General features: G+C 33.9%; 1 protein-coding gene across 1 annotated transcript in view; it reads right to left on the bottom strand.

Annotated features, from left to right (window-relative positions):
- Positions 1-17,634, bottom strand: part of LOC102808574 (uncharacterized) — a 33,576-nt gene extending 15,942 nt beyond the window's left edge. The window contains exons 1-10 of the mRNA XM_085502252.1: positions 17,466-17,634; positions 15,236-15,498; positions 12,549-12,722; positions 11,498-11,660; positions 10,819-10,963; positions 9,637-9,765; positions 7,359-7,444; positions 5,734-5,922; positions 5,248-5,429; positions 3,339-3,477 (exon numbers count right to left, since the gene is read on the bottom strand). Coding sequence (XP_085358378.1) covers positions 3,339-3,477; positions 5,248-5,429; positions 5,734-5,922; positions 7,359-7,444; positions 9,637-9,765; positions 10,819-10,963; positions 11,498-11,660; positions 12,549-12,722; positions 15,236-15,498; positions 17,466-17,520 — 1,525 coding nt within the window. The 5' untranslated portion in view covers positions 17,521-17,634. The remainder of the gene's footprint in view (positions 1-3,338; positions 3,478-5,247; positions 5,430-5,733; positions 5,923-7,358; positions 7,445-9,636; positions 9,766-10,818; positions 10,964-11,497; positions 11,661-12,548; positions 12,723-15,235; positions 15,499-17,465) is intronic.
- Positions 17,635-19,937: the final 2,303 nt, after the last annotated feature.

The following is a 19,937-nucleotide window of genomic DNA, read 5'->3' as shown; positions in this document are numbered from 1 at the left end:
TCTAAAATATTTGTCCACACATTTATTGTCACAATTTAACCACTTGTTAATAGTGGAAATTACTTAAATGCGACTTGTTTAATCAGTTGACATCAATGCACCTTACCCGCAGACAGTGCACAACAGAGTATCATTATTGAGCAATTATAAACAAGAACGTGTCTTGGCATTAGGTTTAGGGTCGGGTCAGGTATGGGCAACGGAATTATTAACAGGAACGTGTCTTGGCATTAGGGTTAGGGTCGGGTCAGGTATGAGCAACGGAATTATTAACAGGAACGTGTCTTGGCATTAGGGTTAGGGTCGGGTCAGGTATGGGCAACGGAATTATTAACAGGAACGTGTCTTGGCATTAGGGTAAGGGTCGGGTCAGGTATGGGCAACGGAATTATTAACAGGAACGTGTCTTGACATTAGGGTTAGGGTCGGGTCAGGTATGACCTTGCCTGCCCATCTTTTTCTCGCAAACGCCATTTGGCAATAAAGCTAAATATGACAACAAATTATTTAATTTGCATTACTACCCACATAGCTCAGTTGATTTGTACTATGTCAGCAATGTGAGCGATCGCTGGTTCGAATCCAGTATGTTTAGTTAGATTTTTGAATGCTAGTGAAGACAGTGCTCCTATGAATAGGACTTAAATCCTAACTCCTGTGTGAAGACACTCGTGGTACAGAGGACAAGACAGTGCGCTGGGAACTCAAAGATCGCAAGTTCGAATCACGGATTGGACACTCCTACAAAAGACATGAAAGACGTTAAAAACATAAACAGCGGATTCAAAAACTCAAGTCAAACAGAACACAAGAATACTACCCCACATGGAAGCCAGTCGAAGTCGTCGAAGAACGAACACAGTTGACAGCTGTAGGTCACGTGGAACAACAGACACGAGGAGCATGGCCAAATGGGTCCCTTCTTTTGTATTGACCCCCTAAGGATTGCTAATCCCCCTTTCTAACTCTTCCCCCAAAAATAATATATCGCCCCTTTTAAAATGTATTGAGCCACAAATTAATGAATATTCATGAGCACAGAAACTGCTACGTCATGAATAAATTAGCATAATTTTAAAAAATTTGCATAAAGTGTAGGTACTCCTTCTGGAGCTCTGCCGAAAAAACTCCCGTGTGCTGAGAGTTTTGGAGACACATTAAAAATTAATTCAAAATTACTTATACTTGAGATATTGATGGAATAGCTGAAAACTAATTATGCAAATAAGGTAACTAATATGAACAGATTTAAGTGTAAAACTAATAAGATCTGCACAATGTACAAGTTTCATTGAAATGTGATTAGAACCAAAAAAATATTAATTATTATACTAATTAGAGAATTAATATGAACAGATTTTAACCCAAAATTAATCAGACTGTCTATTGTCCTAGAGCATTTATGTACCAAGTTTTATTCAAATGTGATGATCAATACTTGAGATATCAGTATTAATTAATTAGGTTAATTAGGTGATTAAGAAGCATAAATATTTACCAAAAACTAATATGGTGCATAGTCTTAGGTTCATTGAAATGTGATGGGTACTTTTTAAAAGTTTCATTGAAATCCAATGAGTAGTTTTTAGACATCATAGAACAGCAAAAAATTAACTAGTTATGCAAATTAGGTAATTAATAGGCACAATTATTTATCCCAAAATTAATCAGGTCTCTGCATAGTTCTAGAATATCCATGTAGCAAGTCTCATTGAAATGTGATGATTAGTACTTGAGATATCAGGTGAAAAGCTGAAAATTAACTAATTATGCTAATAAGGTGATTAATATGCACAAATATTTACCCAAAAACTAATTAGGTCTCTGCACAGTCCTCAAGTAACTATGTACCAAGTTTCATTGAAATGTGATCATTACTACTCGAAATATCAAAAGCTGAAAATTAATTAATTATGCAAATTAGGTAATTAATATGTACTGATATTACCCTAAAAACTATCAGGTATGTGCAGTGTTCCAAGTTTTATTGAAATGTTATGATTAGTACTTGAGATATCAGTGGAAAAGCCGAAAATTGATTAATCATTATGTAAATTAGGTAATTAATAATATTAACAGATTTTTACCCAAAACTAATCAAATCTGCGCATTAGTTCAGAGCATCCATGTGCCAAGTTTCATTGAAATCCAATGAGTGGTTCTTCAAAAATCAGTGGAACAGTCATAGAACAGCTTAAAATCAGTTAATTATCATGCAAATTAGGTAATTAATATTCATAGATTTTTACCAAAACCTAATCAACTCTGCGCATTATCCCAGAGCATCTATGTACCAAGTTTCACCAAAATTTGATTAGTGGTTCTTGAGATAACGGTGGAACAAAAAAAGTGACATACATACATACATACATACAGACATACAGACAGGGTAACTGCAAAGACTCCCTTTTGTGCTTCGCACACGGGAGTCAATTAGAAAATCGAAGATATCATCATAAGATGAACAAATCTAAGAGAGGTCAACCCAAGGTACATATACACCAAGTATCAAAGCATTCAGACCTGTAGTTTTCAAGAAGTCGAAAAAGTGAAACATTGGCACGGACGACGACTTACAATAACTCATATGATAAGCTCCAGTTGACAGCAAAGCTAAAAAGATGACACGGACGCCTACGGACAATCACTCATTCAAATTTATGATAAAAATGCGTTCAAATGATACTGTTTTGGCAAATGAAATATGATATATTAAAAGTAAACATCCTGGTAATTACATACTCTGGTGCTTGTTTCATACTGTAATTTGAAGGTTGAAATTAGGGTCAGCCCTGGCACCTTTACCAGTCATGACTTAAGGTTTTTGTTCACACAACAAAATTTTAACCTAAGGCCAGCCTTATTTCCTGATGTGAAACAACTTATTGTAAGCGACTTTCAAAAATAAACGAAGCCTCCTGCTCAAAGAGAGTCTAACGTTTACAAATCTAGTTTAATTTAGGAGGTACAATCAAATTCATATTGTGCAGCTAATCTGTCATTACTTTTCCCACAAAGTACCTCATGAATTTCCAAAGTTGAATGGCGTAATTTTTCGTTGATGCCTAGATTAGAGTCTAATGTAGATTTTCCCGTAGTCATTGACGTCTATTCAAGAGTACGATGTTTATAATTGCTGGTGTTTGAATGGGTAAACCTCGTTTCAACAATAAGCTGTTATCATCGTAAAAAAGTGATAAATTCTTCTTCAATGCTCAGTTTATTATTCGAAAACAACTAACAAGAAACAATGTCTCACGTTAGGGTTCCGGCTTCTATTAGAGCTGCGGCCTCAATTATGATTTTTACAGTAAGTACCAAGAAAGAAATTATCTTACCGTTTTCCTTTCTGTCCTTGTTTTCCCGAGTCACAATAGATTGATAGCATTCTATCAAAAGTGGACTGATTCTGAAATATCTACCACTTGGTGATTTGATATCACCAATCAAAGCATGGGCAGATAGTTTCCTACTTTCCTACAGATGTGTAAAAAAAATTATACCAATTAACGACTGAACAATTTAGAACGAGCAGCAGTAACAAAATTAACAATTAAGTTTGATTACCCATTAAGTTACCGATTTTTGGGATGTATAATATACTTCGCAAGTCACTCACTCATTATGTACATCTACCAAAGCAGACGATTGTCACATTTTGGTGGCAGTCGTTCTTGTGCTAAGTTAAATAGCACCTGGTGGAGTAGTAATGTAATTTGATTGGCTGAGCAAATGGCCACCTGGGCTCGTACATCGAGACAGGAAAGACGGACTTTTGGCTAGTCACTTGCCAGGGGACCAGCGACGAGTGAGCACACTAAATATCATGTGCAGCAGGTAGTGGTTTGCAATCATAGCCATGCGATGCAGGCAGTTATCAAGTTATGAACTGAAGCCTGTGCAAGTCGTGTGAAACGCATTGTGTTGTAACTGACAAACAACCTAGCTGAGGTGTGGTGGTTTCTGCAGGATTTACTGGGGCACGCTGTAGATGCTGGGGTTCAGATTGGAACTTGCTGTCGGGTCTACATTTCTCTAGATCAACTACTGTATGGCGAATGTACGCACGTGACGAGCGGATATCTGCAGTTGATATTAGCAAGGTCAATACAGGAAACGTTGGAGAGAGAGAGAGACAGCTGTTTACGTCGCACTAGTTGTCGCTAACTGTGTGGGACCACGCACATTAACCGTCCAGTGTTGAGCCGTATGTGGTGGTGTATAGCGTTTCTGTGTAATTTTATTGTAAATTGTATTTATGTAATTGTAAAATAACGCATGATCAGTTGTTGGTTACGGTAGCGTGGCCGGCCGGGTAATTATTGAATTTGTACAGATTAATTTGGTTTGCAATGTGGGAAGAACTTAGTACTGATAATTAATGTGACGTTCTTTGGGCAATTATTTCTAAAGCCAGACGGCTGTAGAGTGTGAGAGTACAATTGTATTTAAATGAACAATATGCATATTAAATCCATAATTCAGAAATATAACCATTATGTATGTTAATTTTGTTTTCTTGCTTTATGTATATAAATATGATATAATGTACCACAGTGTGCTTATTGTGTGTGAGTGCTTGAACGTGACTTTCGTGTATGAACAATAATAACTCCCCAAACCTGTGACAAAGATAAAAGAAAATAAGGTTATAAGCAAGTTTCAAGTTCCCCAGGTGAGTTCCATGAATGCTAGGTACTGAGTATTTCGTATCACAGAATAGGGGGTGTGATTTCATAACAAGTTGTTTGTGAGTCTGTTAGCCTATGTTGTTCACAAGTTGAGTAGACATACACTGCAGTGCTGACTCCCAGAGATATCTTACAAAAGTATGCAAGGATATGAAGATGCTACGAATTACATTGTGACCAACTGCACTGTGTAACAATGGAAAACGTATTTTCCTGATTTTCTGAACTGTCAATGGTAGCATGATGGAGTCATGATGAAACAAATTCTGGTTTTATATGTCTGATATGATGTGCATTTTGAACTTAATATGACCACGTACATGTGTATGCCGGATTCGGAATTGCATTCTTTGAAACACAATATTTGTCATTCTGAAATTGATCTGAAAAGTGTGCAATGCATATGTTCTATACAATGTGTGATGTATATGTAAAATTTGAATGGGCTGGATACTACACTGCACACCACCCTCTACAATACATAAACTTGTAAAACTTAAGAATATTACATAAATATTTATAAGACACAATATTTTCGTATATTTATGATACTCACTTTGTGGTCACTATCAAACAACAACATCTTGTCCTTCTCATCTTGGCTATAACCATCAGGCAACTTATAAATACCATCATCACCAGCCGGACACTCCGATGATAGTAGATCGGCAATAGGGAAATGCTCGTATCGTTGCAGGATACCAGCCTGTTTTTTGACAGCCAGGAATAAATGGTCACCTGAGAAAAAAAATGAATTATATTAAACACTTGTTTGTGGGTATAAACGACAAATTTTCTTCATCACTGAGAATTATTCTCGTACTTTAAAATGACTAATTTTCACTGGTTTTAAATTTCACTGATTCAGCATTTCAGACATATTCAGTGGGTTTCAAATTCACGGTTTTAACATTTAGATAATGTGTTCTATGCTCTATTTTACATATTCACTGGGTTTTAATTTAGCGCATTTTTCAGTCAGTGAAATTAACAAAATTAAACCCAGTGAATAATTAACCCTTTTACAGTATTACAATCTCACCTTTGTGCTCCACATAGTCAGCACCAGCACAGATTGCCAGTGACGCTACTATGTTGAGTTTGTCGCTATCATTATCATCCAGTTTTACAGTAGCAGCTCTTCCTTCATAATGTAGAGAATCTGCTGGGTGGTCGCCATCAGGTGCCCCCTCATATGCCTCATCCCAAGCGTCCAAAACCTTCAGGTACACTAAGACAAAAAGAATACTTAACATGAATGATCAGACCTGTAAAAGCAAAGGCACACAGCACAGTGTCTGTGAATTTATCTTGATGGGTGAGAAATACAAACCAATGAAGATTTTAATTTTTTTATGAGTTATAATAATGAATTTATTATTATTATTATTATTACAGTTAATACAGCTATTTGTTGAAGCAGTCCGCAATCAATGTGTTAAAATGGTTTGTTAAACCATGAATTTGAATTTGAAAACATATTTCATTTTAAGCCTTCGTAACTACAAAGAGTAAACAAAAAATAATGTGTACATGTACATGAAGGAATACAATGTACTACACTCACATGCAAACGCCTTAAAGAATGGTGCACATATTTTCAATGTTTATCATGGCAACAAATGTCACTTCAAACCCAACAAGATTAATATATTTTTGGAAAGACCTTGTTTCAAATATTGTGAAAATCACAACAGTATCAAAGTAAATAAATTTGCATAAACATATTTTACATGATTTCAATTGTGAGAAAAATTAGTACAGAAAATTAATAGCGATATTTAATATACTTCACAAACTATGCACTTCATTTCAACTTCATCAATCTAAATCTCGCCCTTGTATCATTTTCTGTTTTCATATCAGATTCACACATGACACTTTTTGTTTCTGAACTTTAATTTTACTAATATTTAAAAAAAATGAGCAAAATCACAAAAACAGGGAAGCATGATAGTTGATTTCCTTAATATCAATTTTAGTGGCAGAATTAGAATGAAGATAACACTACTTTGCACATTAAGAGATGAAACAGTTGTTACACTGATTTTTTAAACAAAACCTTCTCTGGCCAATTATTTGTTATATTTAGCAAAAATAAGTAGATTGGTAAAGCCTATAAATAAATGCTCTATTAATATTTCACAATTACCTTTGTGCTTTATAATTTTTTTTAGATATGTGCAAATATGCAAATTTAGCCAGACACTCTCTGACCACTGTTTTACATATAAAATTTCATTTATGATAGCAGTCAAAATGAATAGGTATTGCTATGGATACTAACAAGTATAGAATGCCCATTTTTATGAACATGTGCCGAAATGTTTAACATTCTTTTCCATTTCATTGGTGTGTATATTATCAACCATCAACGCTATGATCTTTGAATGTATATTTGAATTTTAACATTCAGTTTCACTGACTGAACTTCTCTCACCTGTAAAACACATATTTTTTGTAATACCTTTTCTGAAATTTTGTTCAAAGAATTAAAAAGTGGTAGTCCTTGGGGAGCATGTGACAAACAAGCAATGTACTTTTCACACATTGTATACATAAGCATGGGACCCACATAACAACACATTGCAATGAGTACCGGTACCAACTTTTAAGCTATATGCATGTAACAAGATACAAATTGACACATATTGTTAATTTACACACCTTCGGGAGTCCACTGATTTCGCACCATTTTCTGGAGATACTTTATAGCACTATTTAACCGATTACTCATCATACGATCTGCACACCTGCAAAGACAGAAATTATTGAAATACACCAAATGTATGCAAAATGCTGGTGGGAAAACGATACATTTGGATTTTAGTGTATCTGGAATTATTTTCTCTATTGCCTTATTTATACAGAGGGTTAGATTGTTTTGTAAATATTTCTTATTAGTGGGCTAAACCTGCATTCTTCTCGTACATTGAAGTGTTTTTTATATTTAGCTCAGTGATTCACAGATTTATGCCATATTTATTTACCACTGGGGCACTGTTAGAGGGCACTGTTTCAACCCTGAGACATCATTCATGGACATCCCATTGCAGGGGTAATGCAGAACTCAGGGTTGAGACCAGCCTGCTGAGTCTCAGCTGTACTAGCCTGTCTTGACACCGATGTAGCCTATTATCATCAGCATTTCAGTTCAGAAAGGGCACACATGGTTTTCAACATTGGGTTAAAATTAATTCTGGAGTAAACCCCACATTTTGCTACAAGTGCAAACTCCCTATTATACAAATGGAGGAATGCATGGGCTTGATCTAGAGTTTTGTGATACGAGTAATGTGTTGAAACAAAGCCTTTTAAAAGTGACCCAATTGTAAGAGAATAGTCTATAATGCTGAGCTCAATCTATAGAAAAACAACTGCAACATATGAACAGAACATAGGTGTAGCCAAAGACAATAACAAACTCTTTTCTATTGCCTTTGGTTTAGTCCGGTGATAAGAAATATATACAAGGTGAACTAGCTCCCTGTTGGTCACAATGTGTGAACATGCTTGTATTATAGTTCAAACTATTATACAAGATTAATATAAAAACAGATTTGATGGAGGAAATATATATATCACTGTAAAAGCAGTAAGAATATACAAGAGATGCAGTTTATTTTGCAAATTTTGACAAATTTCACTTTTTTTTTTATTTTTTATTGCATTGTATGAACATCTGTATTCTGTAAAAATTTGAAATTAAAATCATAAGTGGAACTCTGTTAAATCCAATGGCGATGTAAATCAGCATATATTTTTACTTAACTATAAAATATGCAAATTAGCAATTATCTCAGCTTCTTTTTAGTGCACATCCCAGAACTTTAGTTTGACAGGAAACAGAGGCATTGACCAAAAAAAAACAAATTTTTGTGCATATTTAAAACTACAGTGTCCATAAAAAAAAATACTTACAAAATTTTAAAATTCATACAATAAGCTTTCTGAAAATATATAGTTTTGCGGACAAGGGAGATCATCTTGGTTGCCTAATTAAAATACCTGTCAGGTAAACTGCATCTCTACTTTAATTACACTAACAAGCAGCCTCTCGGCTGAGATAGCTCCGCTGTTAGCAATGCACATTTCAATTAAAGAACAGAAGATATCATTAGAAAATGTACAATATGTATAGTATCAAAGCAATGGGACTTGCTGTTTTCAACAAGAATTCAAAAATATCATTTTTCACCATAAATGATAGTGGTTTTTAACAAGAAGTCGAAAATATTATTTTTTACCAAAAATGATACAAATATTCATCAAAATTAGAGAATTCAAGATATCATCATGAAATGAACAAATTTAAGAGTGGTCCACAAGCAATTGGACTTGCGGTTTTTAACAAGAAGTTGAAAATATCACATTTTACCAAAAATGACAAAAATATTCACCAATATTAGAGAATTGAAGATATGATCATGAAATGAACAAATCTGAGAGAGGTCTACCCAAGGTACATATACACCAAGTATCAAAGCATTCAATCTTGTAGTTTTCAAGAAGAAGTCGAAAAAGTAAAACATTGACACGGACGACGACGAACAATCACTCATATGATAAGCTCGGCTCGACAAAGTCGACAGCGGAGCTAAAAATGCAGAGAAAGTATTTTTAGCTGAAATGTAAAAGTAACATTAGCCAACTCTATTTTTCCTACTACATGTACAAATGTTCAAAATATGAAAAAAAAAACACTAAGTACAATGCATTGTCAGTATATTGTTTGTTTTGGGGTTGATATAGCATAAAATGAGATCAGGTTTTGTTTGTTGAATTTGGATCCTCTTTCACACTTCTTGACTTCACATAAAGGAAATATTTTGTAATTTGATGACATATTTTATCAATACAGTTGAAAATATTTTTACTCAGAAGAAGAATAAAACAAGTGCAACCATGGTAACACATCGGATAGAAAAATAAAAATCATAATTACGTATTGGCTGGAGTTGATCCTTTAATTCCATCTGTGCAATCAACACACTGACGATCTTCACTTCCACACCAATCGGCATCTTTCTCAGAATTCTCAAATTTCACGTTTCTACCAGCATACTGTATAAGCCTGTATAAACCCGAATATGACTATATTTTAGGATATGATTAACGTGACAACAATGTGTATCATGTTACCATCCAATCTTTTGGTAATCGTCATAGTTGGTGCATGGCATGCGTTCATATTCAAGTAAACATTTCAAACACAATGTAGCTACACATGCTATTTACATGCCTTTAGCGGGATCATGTTTTTATGATCAAAATATGTAGAGTACGAGTCATTATGAAGTTCACATTAACCAAAATTCCTATGATTTTTCTGCTGCAGTAGTGTTTATATAAGACGATGATTTTAATAAAGTGTGTTGATGATTGCTGTCATATCACTCAAATACAGTTACTGTAGAATACTTTATTTTCGCTTGGAATTTATTTTCGCTATTTTCGCTGAAGGGATGATTCCGAATATACTTTTTTTCCTATATTTCACATTCAACTCATCAAAAATCAGTGAAAATAAATTCCATAAAGAACGCCCAAAAAGCCTTTCCAGCGAAAATAAAGTATTCCACAGTATAGTAAAACAATCAATAAAGGGTCATTCATTCATGTTCATAATAAATTTAAGTTGTGTAATATGACGAGAGGCAAACTGACTTTTATTGGCATGGAACAATACGCGTATAGCTCCAAATCATTGTGTTGTCATTTGGATTTTACTCAAGAAAAATGATTCAATTATAGTCAAGAAAAATAACTGAAAATTCGGCTTTTTGTGACAAGAAAAAAATGATGTGACCTTTGCAGTCAAATCAAGTAGCAGCTATGATTGATTCAATGGGTGTTTGAGATTACTGATATATTTCACCACCTGTTAGCAATGTGAAATCAATTAGAGAACTTGTCCCTGATAATAAATTAAACAATTAACAATAAAATTCCCCCAAAGCAACAATGCCATAATTCCTTCAATCTTAAGAAAACCAGTTAAACGTGCGCAGCTACTACCGTAAGTTTGATGATTTTTTCCTGACTGAAAATAAGTATTTCTGAAATCTTCTAAAAAAGTTTATATTAACAGTAAAAAATGCATTGGAGTCAACGTAATCCAGATTACCTTGCAAAATCTTCTTCCATACTCCTAGTGACTTTTGTATCTAGAGCGCCAACAGCCGCTTCCGGGGAGTCATAATGACTTGGGTAGTGTTCACCATTGTTTAAGATGTGCTGATTAACATCACATTGGGGAGTCTTCATCGGCTCTTTATATCGCAAGAAGAAACAAAGTAATTGGCATTTTAGAATAATAATCAATTGCTCATCTCACATAGCATTGCAAATTGGTATGCAAATTATATGCAAATAAATATGCTATAATTTTTGTCTGTGGAGAACCCCAAGTTACCATTTCATATATCATTTTAATATATATGTATGTATGCATGCTAAGAGCCACTAACTTGAAATTTTATTTTCAGTAATTTTTGAAAAATGCAAATTTTCCCAATAGAGAATGCAGTCAAAGGTTTTGTGATGAAAATTCAGTAGATAAAGTTGACTCAATATTAAAGTACAAAAAAGAAGCTATACCCGGTATTATAAAATTCACTAATTTGAATTTTAGATTTTAAAAGCAAGTGACAAATTTTCAAGAATTTGCAAAAACTATGGAAATTATTAAAGTCGCTGTGAGTAGCACAGACTTTCATAGAACTTTGTCTTAGCATACAATGTACGTGTGTAAAATCAATACAATTATCCAACTGACAAGGGTAAGGGTAAACATTTATATTTACCATAAACTTCATCAGTTACTACGGCAACAAACTCTTCTAATTCATTGACATTCATTGCAGCATCTTGTGATGCATAATAGTAGGGAGTATCTTCGTCACGTCCTTGTATATGAACGTGTACACTATCAGCAAACAACCCCACTCCAATGTCTCGATGCATGGCCTGCAAAAGTAAACAAACGAAAATAGAGTTGATTTATTTACTTCTTAATGCAGGTATAGCAGGATAACAAAAATCAGCACATAATGTACATACATGTTGTTGTAAAACATAAAATATTTGTAAAGCAATCATCATATATATCATATTAGATCACTCAATGTTTCTTGGCTCCTCTTTGTACATAAATATAATTGTTTACCAAAACACACTTTATAATACACCATGTATATATCATACTACACAAATGGAGTGTCAACTTTTACTTAATCTTTTGTGAAAAACGTTTATAGTTATGAGCTCTGCATGTACTTGCAGTATTTTCTCTATTACAGAATTGTATCTCTAATAGAATTGCACATATAAAAACAAAAAATTAAATGTCTTGTATGTTGGATTATTATTAACATACATGTATGACTTATTTTGACCATAGACTCAATCTTGTTTTTTACGTGAAATGTAAGCATATACAGTGTATACTACTAATAGAGCGAATACAGTACAAGCTAACCAAAATTCTTCCTTCGGGCATCAAAAGCATTGCCAGTTTTACCATGTTTGGCTTTGAAACTTGATAGGTTAATTATTTCTATTGTGCTGAACTGGTTTTCTAATTAGATCAATATGCAAATTACGTGAAATTAATAATCAAATCTCTGTTGAATAGTTGTTCCAACTTAACATAACAATGGATCCTTACATATCTAAAGAATTTGACAAGTTTGAAAAATTCCACAGTCATTACATAACATCATGTGTGATATGGGCCCAATATTCCACAATTAATGATTGTAAATCTCTTCGGAAAAAGCAAATATTTTATTTTATGCCTTGATCCTTGAAAATAGAGAAAAATACACAAAGATCAGACTGAAATTATGGACTCACATGGAATAAGTTTATACAGTTCTTCACGACGCTCTGCAACAAATCTTCTACTGTTTTGGAAGCAGGCTGCTTGAATTCAATAACAGCAGCTGAGCCTGATCGTAGATACTGTATGTGTTTGTCGCTTGATATTGATGCCTCAGTCTTCGTCCTAAAACCACTTTTAATTATCACCTGAAATAAAAAAAAAAAACAAGATATTAATTTTAAACTGCCTGAGGTAACATGTAAAGTATATATTGCATGGATTTTAGAGATGTTAATTGTCATACCATACTATTAAATGATTAAAAAAAAAAAATTGAAAAACTTACGCATTACTTTCTCACTTTTTATGCAACATATCAATCAATATGTGCTACCATATTTGCTCAATTTGAAGCACATATAAACCAATAATTGCATTTGTCGTACACTGAATCATTAAAATATTATTTATCTTGATCTGTAATTTATTTAAGTGCATGGGCTACTAGTAGATCAAGTACAGTAAGTATCATTTAAGGACATGTGTTACCAACTTATTTGTTTCAGCTTACAATTTCTACAATTGACTAGTATTTTTTTTAATTATGAACAATAGTTCATTTTGACCAATTTTCAATTAAAAAACATACATAAATATACACGAGTGATGCACCTTCTTGATTGGATGTCAGAGTATTTTCAGTATATGAATCTTTGTCAAAATCAAATCAAATCATTTACACAGTCGTGGGAGAGCACCATACTCTTGATCAAGTTATTGATGGCAATAAAACCCTTCCACAATTTATGCCCAAGACAAATTTTAATGCTATAAAACTGAAGCCTAAGTTATAAAACTTTTACAGTACAAATGTATGTGTAGGTATGCAAGTTTTACTTGAACAATCAACATTGTTAGCGTTACTAGGCAACACTAATATTGTTATTATCTTATAATCTGTTGGAGACCAGACTTTACCCAGCCATGTTTCTGGGATACCACACATGGATGTTGTATAATAAGATTTGCTAAACTATCAATTGTTGGTCTGAGGTTATTTTTTCAGAGTACAGTGTTGACAACTGGCTTTAACTACATATAAAGGCACAATTTTTAATTGATGTCATTAAATGAGACCACAGAGACAAACAGACAGTCTCACACTGAATTGGCTTAAAAAAAATTATATATACTGTAAAAGGATTAATTATTCACTGGGTTTTAATTTTGCTTATTTCGCAGACTGGAAAATGCGCTAACCCAGTGAATATGTAAAATTTAGCATAGAACACATTATATAAATGATAAAACCGTGAATTTAAAACCCACTGAATATGCCTTAAATGGTAAATCAGTGAAATTTAAACCCAGTGAAAATTAGTCATTTTACAGTATTATATATAGAATTCTGTTCCACTAATTAATATCTTTGATGAAGAGTAATATTACTTAAACTATATATTAAAATTCTCCATAATTATAGAGGAATTGTTTAAGATAGACGCCTAATCATAACGTTACAGAAAGTCAGTCATAAATCGCATGACAATGTTCCTGATTGGTTTATTATGTACAATCATGAAGCTATTGTCCCATGGAACCATGAAATGGCATTCTTTTTTGTGTTACAGTGACTTATTTTGAGAAACATGTTCTAATATTTTTCAAAAATTGTTATTTTTAGAACAATTTCATAGAACACAATAATAAAACAGGGAAAAATTGCATTTTTTTACACTTTTTAAAACCCAGATTTTTCAAATATTTCAGTACAATAAAAAGTACATCATTATTACCAATATATGCTAATTGCATAAGTATATATTATTTTTAAGATATGGCGTAATATCTCTGCCATAGGAACCTATGGTAAAATCGTTATAATACTGCAAAAATGGCAACTATGCACTAAAGGACAACTCATTTTCTCGAAAATTAAACTAGTGACCCCCATAATTTTTTGTCAATTTTTAAACCAGTATATTGCTCTGGGGTACAATATATTGCATAATGAATAAATTGTGTGTATTTTTATGTATAAGAACAATTAAAATGAACCACACCCGTTACTGTTCAACGAACAAAGGACCAGACAAATCAGATGATTTATGTAAATTTGGCACAATGCCACAGCGTGGGAGCACAGACCTGGGATCTGTACACTTTTGGAATAAACTTTTTCCATTTACCTTTGCAATAACAGTATTAATGAATTAATTGCACTATGATTATAGCATATTTTAACCGATAAGTGTTTTATGTGGTTTATTCCTAGTGATTATGAAAATTTTTAATTTTTGTCAAGGAGTTACAAGACATGTGCAACAATGGTCAACAAATTTATCTAACTATACTGGGTATAAATGTACACACTTAAGGGTCAGACCATTTTTTCTGCTCGGGGTGGAAGGTGAGAACTTTTGGGTAGATTATTTTTTCTTCCACTTTCAGAAGCAGCAATTAATTCTAAAAAAAAGGCATTTATTGATGTGAAAATTAGTCTTATTATTATTAATTAGAATGAATGATGATAATAAAATCCAATTTCTAGAGTGGCCAATTTTAATTCTAACATCCACTTCGATTTATAAAAATCTATATTTATAAAATGTTCATAATGACCACAGCTTTTTGCCCTTCACTGTATCATATTGACAGAGAATCACAAGGGTTAGGTCGGCTTATAATTATTTTAACAGCACAAGAAAAAATTACCTACCTTTTCTCCTTGCTTGTACATGGCAGTACGTACTTTCTGGAGGCACTGCATCAACACTGGATGTGCTCGGTAATACTGAGATGCAGTGGATTTATAATCACGAACATGGTAGTTCAAAGACAATCTGAAGTTCTCTTCACCTGTAGAGTCGTAAAGCTCGCTCCCAGTGTTGAAAGGATCTGCATGCTCTACTGCTAAGTCTCCCTCCAATGTGATCGGTTCAAAAACTTTACCACTGGGAAACCGTACACCCGTGGAAGAGTCTGAAAAAAAAATATTACAATTAGTAAAAACAACTGAAAATGTCAGTTACATCACTCACAGAGATTGATGATTCGATTGCTGGCAGGGATAGCTGTATTTAGTGTTCATTTGGATGTAATATTTCTACACTTGCGATTCTCAAGTTCTATATGTATAAATCATATCGCTGTTGTGGGCGACGGCTGACAGATTGTTGTGGTTCTGTGGCTCTGATGTTTTCTTTGTCGCATTTTGTATATACGAGTCTGACATTGACAGTACAGTAAGTAAGTAAACGGGCCGGGACATAGTCAAGACTCTGAATCGAAAGCAGGCCCCGAAGATAGAAGATAGAATAATAAACCTATTTAACCATTGTTGATTTATTGTACAAAAGTCCAAGAACACAAAACAAATGACTGAAAAGAATCAACAAAACAAAACAACTGTTGAGTACACTACACAGTGTAGTCAAATCAGTAAGAAAAACATACTATTGACTTCATAGTAAAAGTAAATACAAAATAAATGTCAGCGAATACAATATTTAAAAAAAAAATTCCTGCAGACCCCATGGACAAGTTGACAACCCCTAATATCACAAAACCGCCAGTTACGAACTTTATATTTCATTTATTAGGATTTCCACATGAAGCAACACAGATCGGAAAAATGTATCATTATGACAAGGAAAAATAAAGGTTATATAATGAATTCTCTTATTAATATTTTATGGGTATTTTTGTGAGCATACATGCATGTTTTAATAAAATATGTACACCTGTTAAAATTATCAAACCTTCAAAAGCAATCATAGTACACATGCAAAGTAAACAAAATTATCGAGATGATTCAGGATTTGTTAAAAAAAAATAGCCGAAATGCTGAGACACTATCTATGAAGGGATGACTCAGTGAAAATAAAATCCAGCGAATATACTGTAGAATAATTTATTTTCGCTATTTTCGCTGAAGGGATGATTCCGTGAAAATAAAATCTAGCGAATATACTTTTTTTCCTATATTTCACAATAAACTCATCAAAAATCAGTGAAAATAAATTCCATACAAAACGCCCAAATAGCCTTTTCAGCGAAAATTAATTCCAGTGAAAATAAAGTATTCCACAGTACCTTTTTTTCCTGTATTTTACATTTAACTCGTCAAAGATCAGTGAAAATAAATTCCAAACAAAACACCCAAAATGTCTTTTCAGCGAAAATTAATTCCAGCTAAAATAAATTATTTTACAGTACTTTATTTTCACTGAAGGGAGGAATCAGTGAAAATAAAATCCTGGGAATATACCTGTTTTCCTATATTTCACATGCAACTTGTCAATAATCAGTGAAAATAAAATTCAGCGAATATACCTTTTTTCCTATATTTCACATTCAACTCATCAAAAATCAGTGAAAATAAATTCCATACAAAACATCTAAAAAGTCTTTTCAGCAAAAATTAATTCCATCTAAAATAAAGTATTTTACAGTAAATGGTGGTGGGAATCGCCAAGTCAGTCTATATATTGTGAACACATATTTTCGTAAATATTACTGACCATGAAAGGCGCCCACCGCGAAGAGTCTTGTATATGAAAAAAACAAAAACAATATATGCTGAAAAAAAAAAATTGAGTAATACGACTTTTTATATCGTTGATGAATAAGGCAATGACAACACAAAGGAGAAAAAAACTCAGTAAAGCACTCTCGCGATAGCGCCCCCCCCCCCCCCTCCACTCAAAGGAGGAAGTTTGTCAACAATAAATATGAACGTTCATTTCCCGGTGCATTGACTGCCATAAATATAACAATACTTAAAGCTAGTGTTCATTATGACAAGCAAATTCTGTTCTGTTGCAGATCACTCACCCACACTCATAAAGATCATTTAGTCATAAACCTTGCAAACACAAACATTGAAACAGGAAATTGTTTCCTCAACTTCAAGTCCGTTCGTCATCGATGACCATGACACTATTTACCTGAATACACGTAGCTCAGCAGACACACGATTACCAGAATTGACAGCCGTGTCATGTCGGTGGTGAATACGAGCCCTCGACGTCGATTTTAGTGCTAACAGTCGTCAGATTCTGGCTCAAAATCACCAAACACAACTTATATGTCTTCCTGGAAGTTCGCAACAAAAACTTGAATAAGTAATAGGATTTAATTGATCACGTGATAAGATGTGCTAACTGTGGCGGCGCTGTCGAAAATCGGCGTATACAAAAAGCAGGGAGAGTAAATACTGTGAAATACTTTATTTTCGCTTGGAATTAATTTTCGCTGAAGGAATGATTAGCGAATATACCTTTTTTTCTTATATTTTACATCCAAATCGTCAAAAATCAGTGAAAATAAATTCCATACAAAACACCCAAAATGTCTTTTCAGCAAAAAATAATTCCAGCTCAAATAAAGTATTTTACAGTACAGTTTAAATTCTTTATTACAAAATCACATCGGTTAACTCCAAATCCTGTTTTATATTTTTATTTATATTTTCATGCAAGTCGCATATTGTTATTAAATATTGAATCATTTTCCAGGCTATATTGTGTTTTGTATTTTTACTATACGGTAATTGTCATTGGATGGTGTTATGCAATACAGTCCAATTACATTGAATTGAATGGCTTATGCTTCCTTGTTTAAAAAAAATATTCGACTGATAGTACATTCCTATATTTTTTGGTAACTAATTATTTTTAATTCGCCAAAAATGCAAATGTAAAGATCGTTACAAGTACCCGTGTTCTTATACCGGTATTCAATAGGAACTGTTCGAGTTATTATTTTTATAGAGAGAGCACTGGCCACAACAAAAAAGAGTTGTCGTGGTCATGCTGATTTCAAGTTCACGTTCAGAGAAGAGAATATGAACGAGTGACGTCAATCAACCTATTAATGTGGGTGGAGATGTGGCTCCGGTTGTCATACAAACTACTATTTTGGAAATCATTCTTGGATACTCAGTATATTTCGTGTGGGGATATGCGAGTATGAAGAGAATTATGCCGGGCATGTCATGAAAAAGGAAAAAATCGTTTTGTACTACCAGCCCCTCGGAACGCCGCTCAAACCAATTACAAATGCCCCACGTAATACACGACTTCATATGAAAAATTGTGCTTACAACTGGTTTTTAATCCGTGTTGAAAACGTGCACAGAATGGTCGTTTTGTGCACGTTTTCGACACGGCTTATCAGCTACCTCAAGTGCCAAATCCATGAAATAAACAACCAATGTCAATAGAGTAGCCTAGGTGTTAAAATGGATTAAGTACTGGCAAACCAACTTCTGCATAGGTATGTTTCTAAACGCTTGCTTTTTAGCTGATTTAGTCATCATTTTTGAACTCAGAAGCCCGCAAAACCTAGTATTACAAGTGAGAACCAAACAAATCCGTCGAGATTTCACGTTTTCCCGTAAAAGGGATGCTGGCTGTTCCCTCTCTGGACTCCCTCCCCGCGTATACTAGTACTGTTACTACCATGGATTAGTACCTTCCATGGTACTACCATGGAGTTAAAAAGAGATCTCATTTTACCTCCATGGTACTACCAACTCTAACCATGTCCCCATTTGGTGACGCATGTCAAGCTATAAATGGGCATCAATACTCATTTCGCCCAATATTTCGCTTTTATAACATTTTATAACATATCACTTAATTTCCGACCGGAAACACGACCATGTTTTTATCCCTTTTTTTCTCACTCGCTTATTAAAAACACTGACCGCTTGTTCAAACACTGAACACTGACACACGAGTTGTCGAAATGGTTGTTTTAGTGCTAAAGTTTGAAGATTCAATGAGTATTAACTATTATTTAATTTCGAACGACACTTCCAAACCATCATACTTTGTTTCGTTCGCGAACGTACAGCGGGACTGTGTTCCGTTTGAATCCAGGGCTGCTATATCGTTTCAACAACATGATTATCGAGACAATTACGTGATACATGCAATGCTAACTCCTTAGGGCAGGGAACAGATACACCAGGAACATATTGATGCCACGGCCATGTATTTAAAATGCGAGCATGCAGACGGGCGATATTTCTGGGTTCGCACGGTCGAAAAAATAAGCGAAAATTATTCAACAGGCGGTTGCAAAAGCGATTAAAAATGATAATCGAAAAGCAGAAGCGAGCAGGAGGTTGTGTGAAATTAGTGCTGTACATTCAGGTCCTTTGTAAAAATACGATCGGCCAAGATCTATGTCATTCTGAGGCACGCTAGAGACAGACAAAATGCAGTTTTAAATATTGACACCGTTCGTATTTTTTAAATGAGTCAAAAAATAAATAAATTGTATGCTGCTTAAGCGATGATCGATCGAAACAGACTCATTTTGCAAGTTTTAACGGCTACGTTCTGCTGAAGATATAAGACTTCACTTTCGGAGTTATTACCGAAGATAATGTACAACAGCAAAAAACAACA

Source organism: Saccoglossus kowalevskii, chromosome 8 (assembly GCF_978046115.1).
Source record: "Saccoglossus kowalevskii chromosome 8, keSacKowa6.1, whole genome shotgun sequence".
NCBI classification, from domain to species: Eukaryota; Metazoa; Hemichordata; class Enteropneusta; family Harrimaniidae; genus Saccoglossus; species Saccoglossus kowalevskii.
This window is presented reverse-complemented; position numbering and strand designations above follow the sequence as displayed.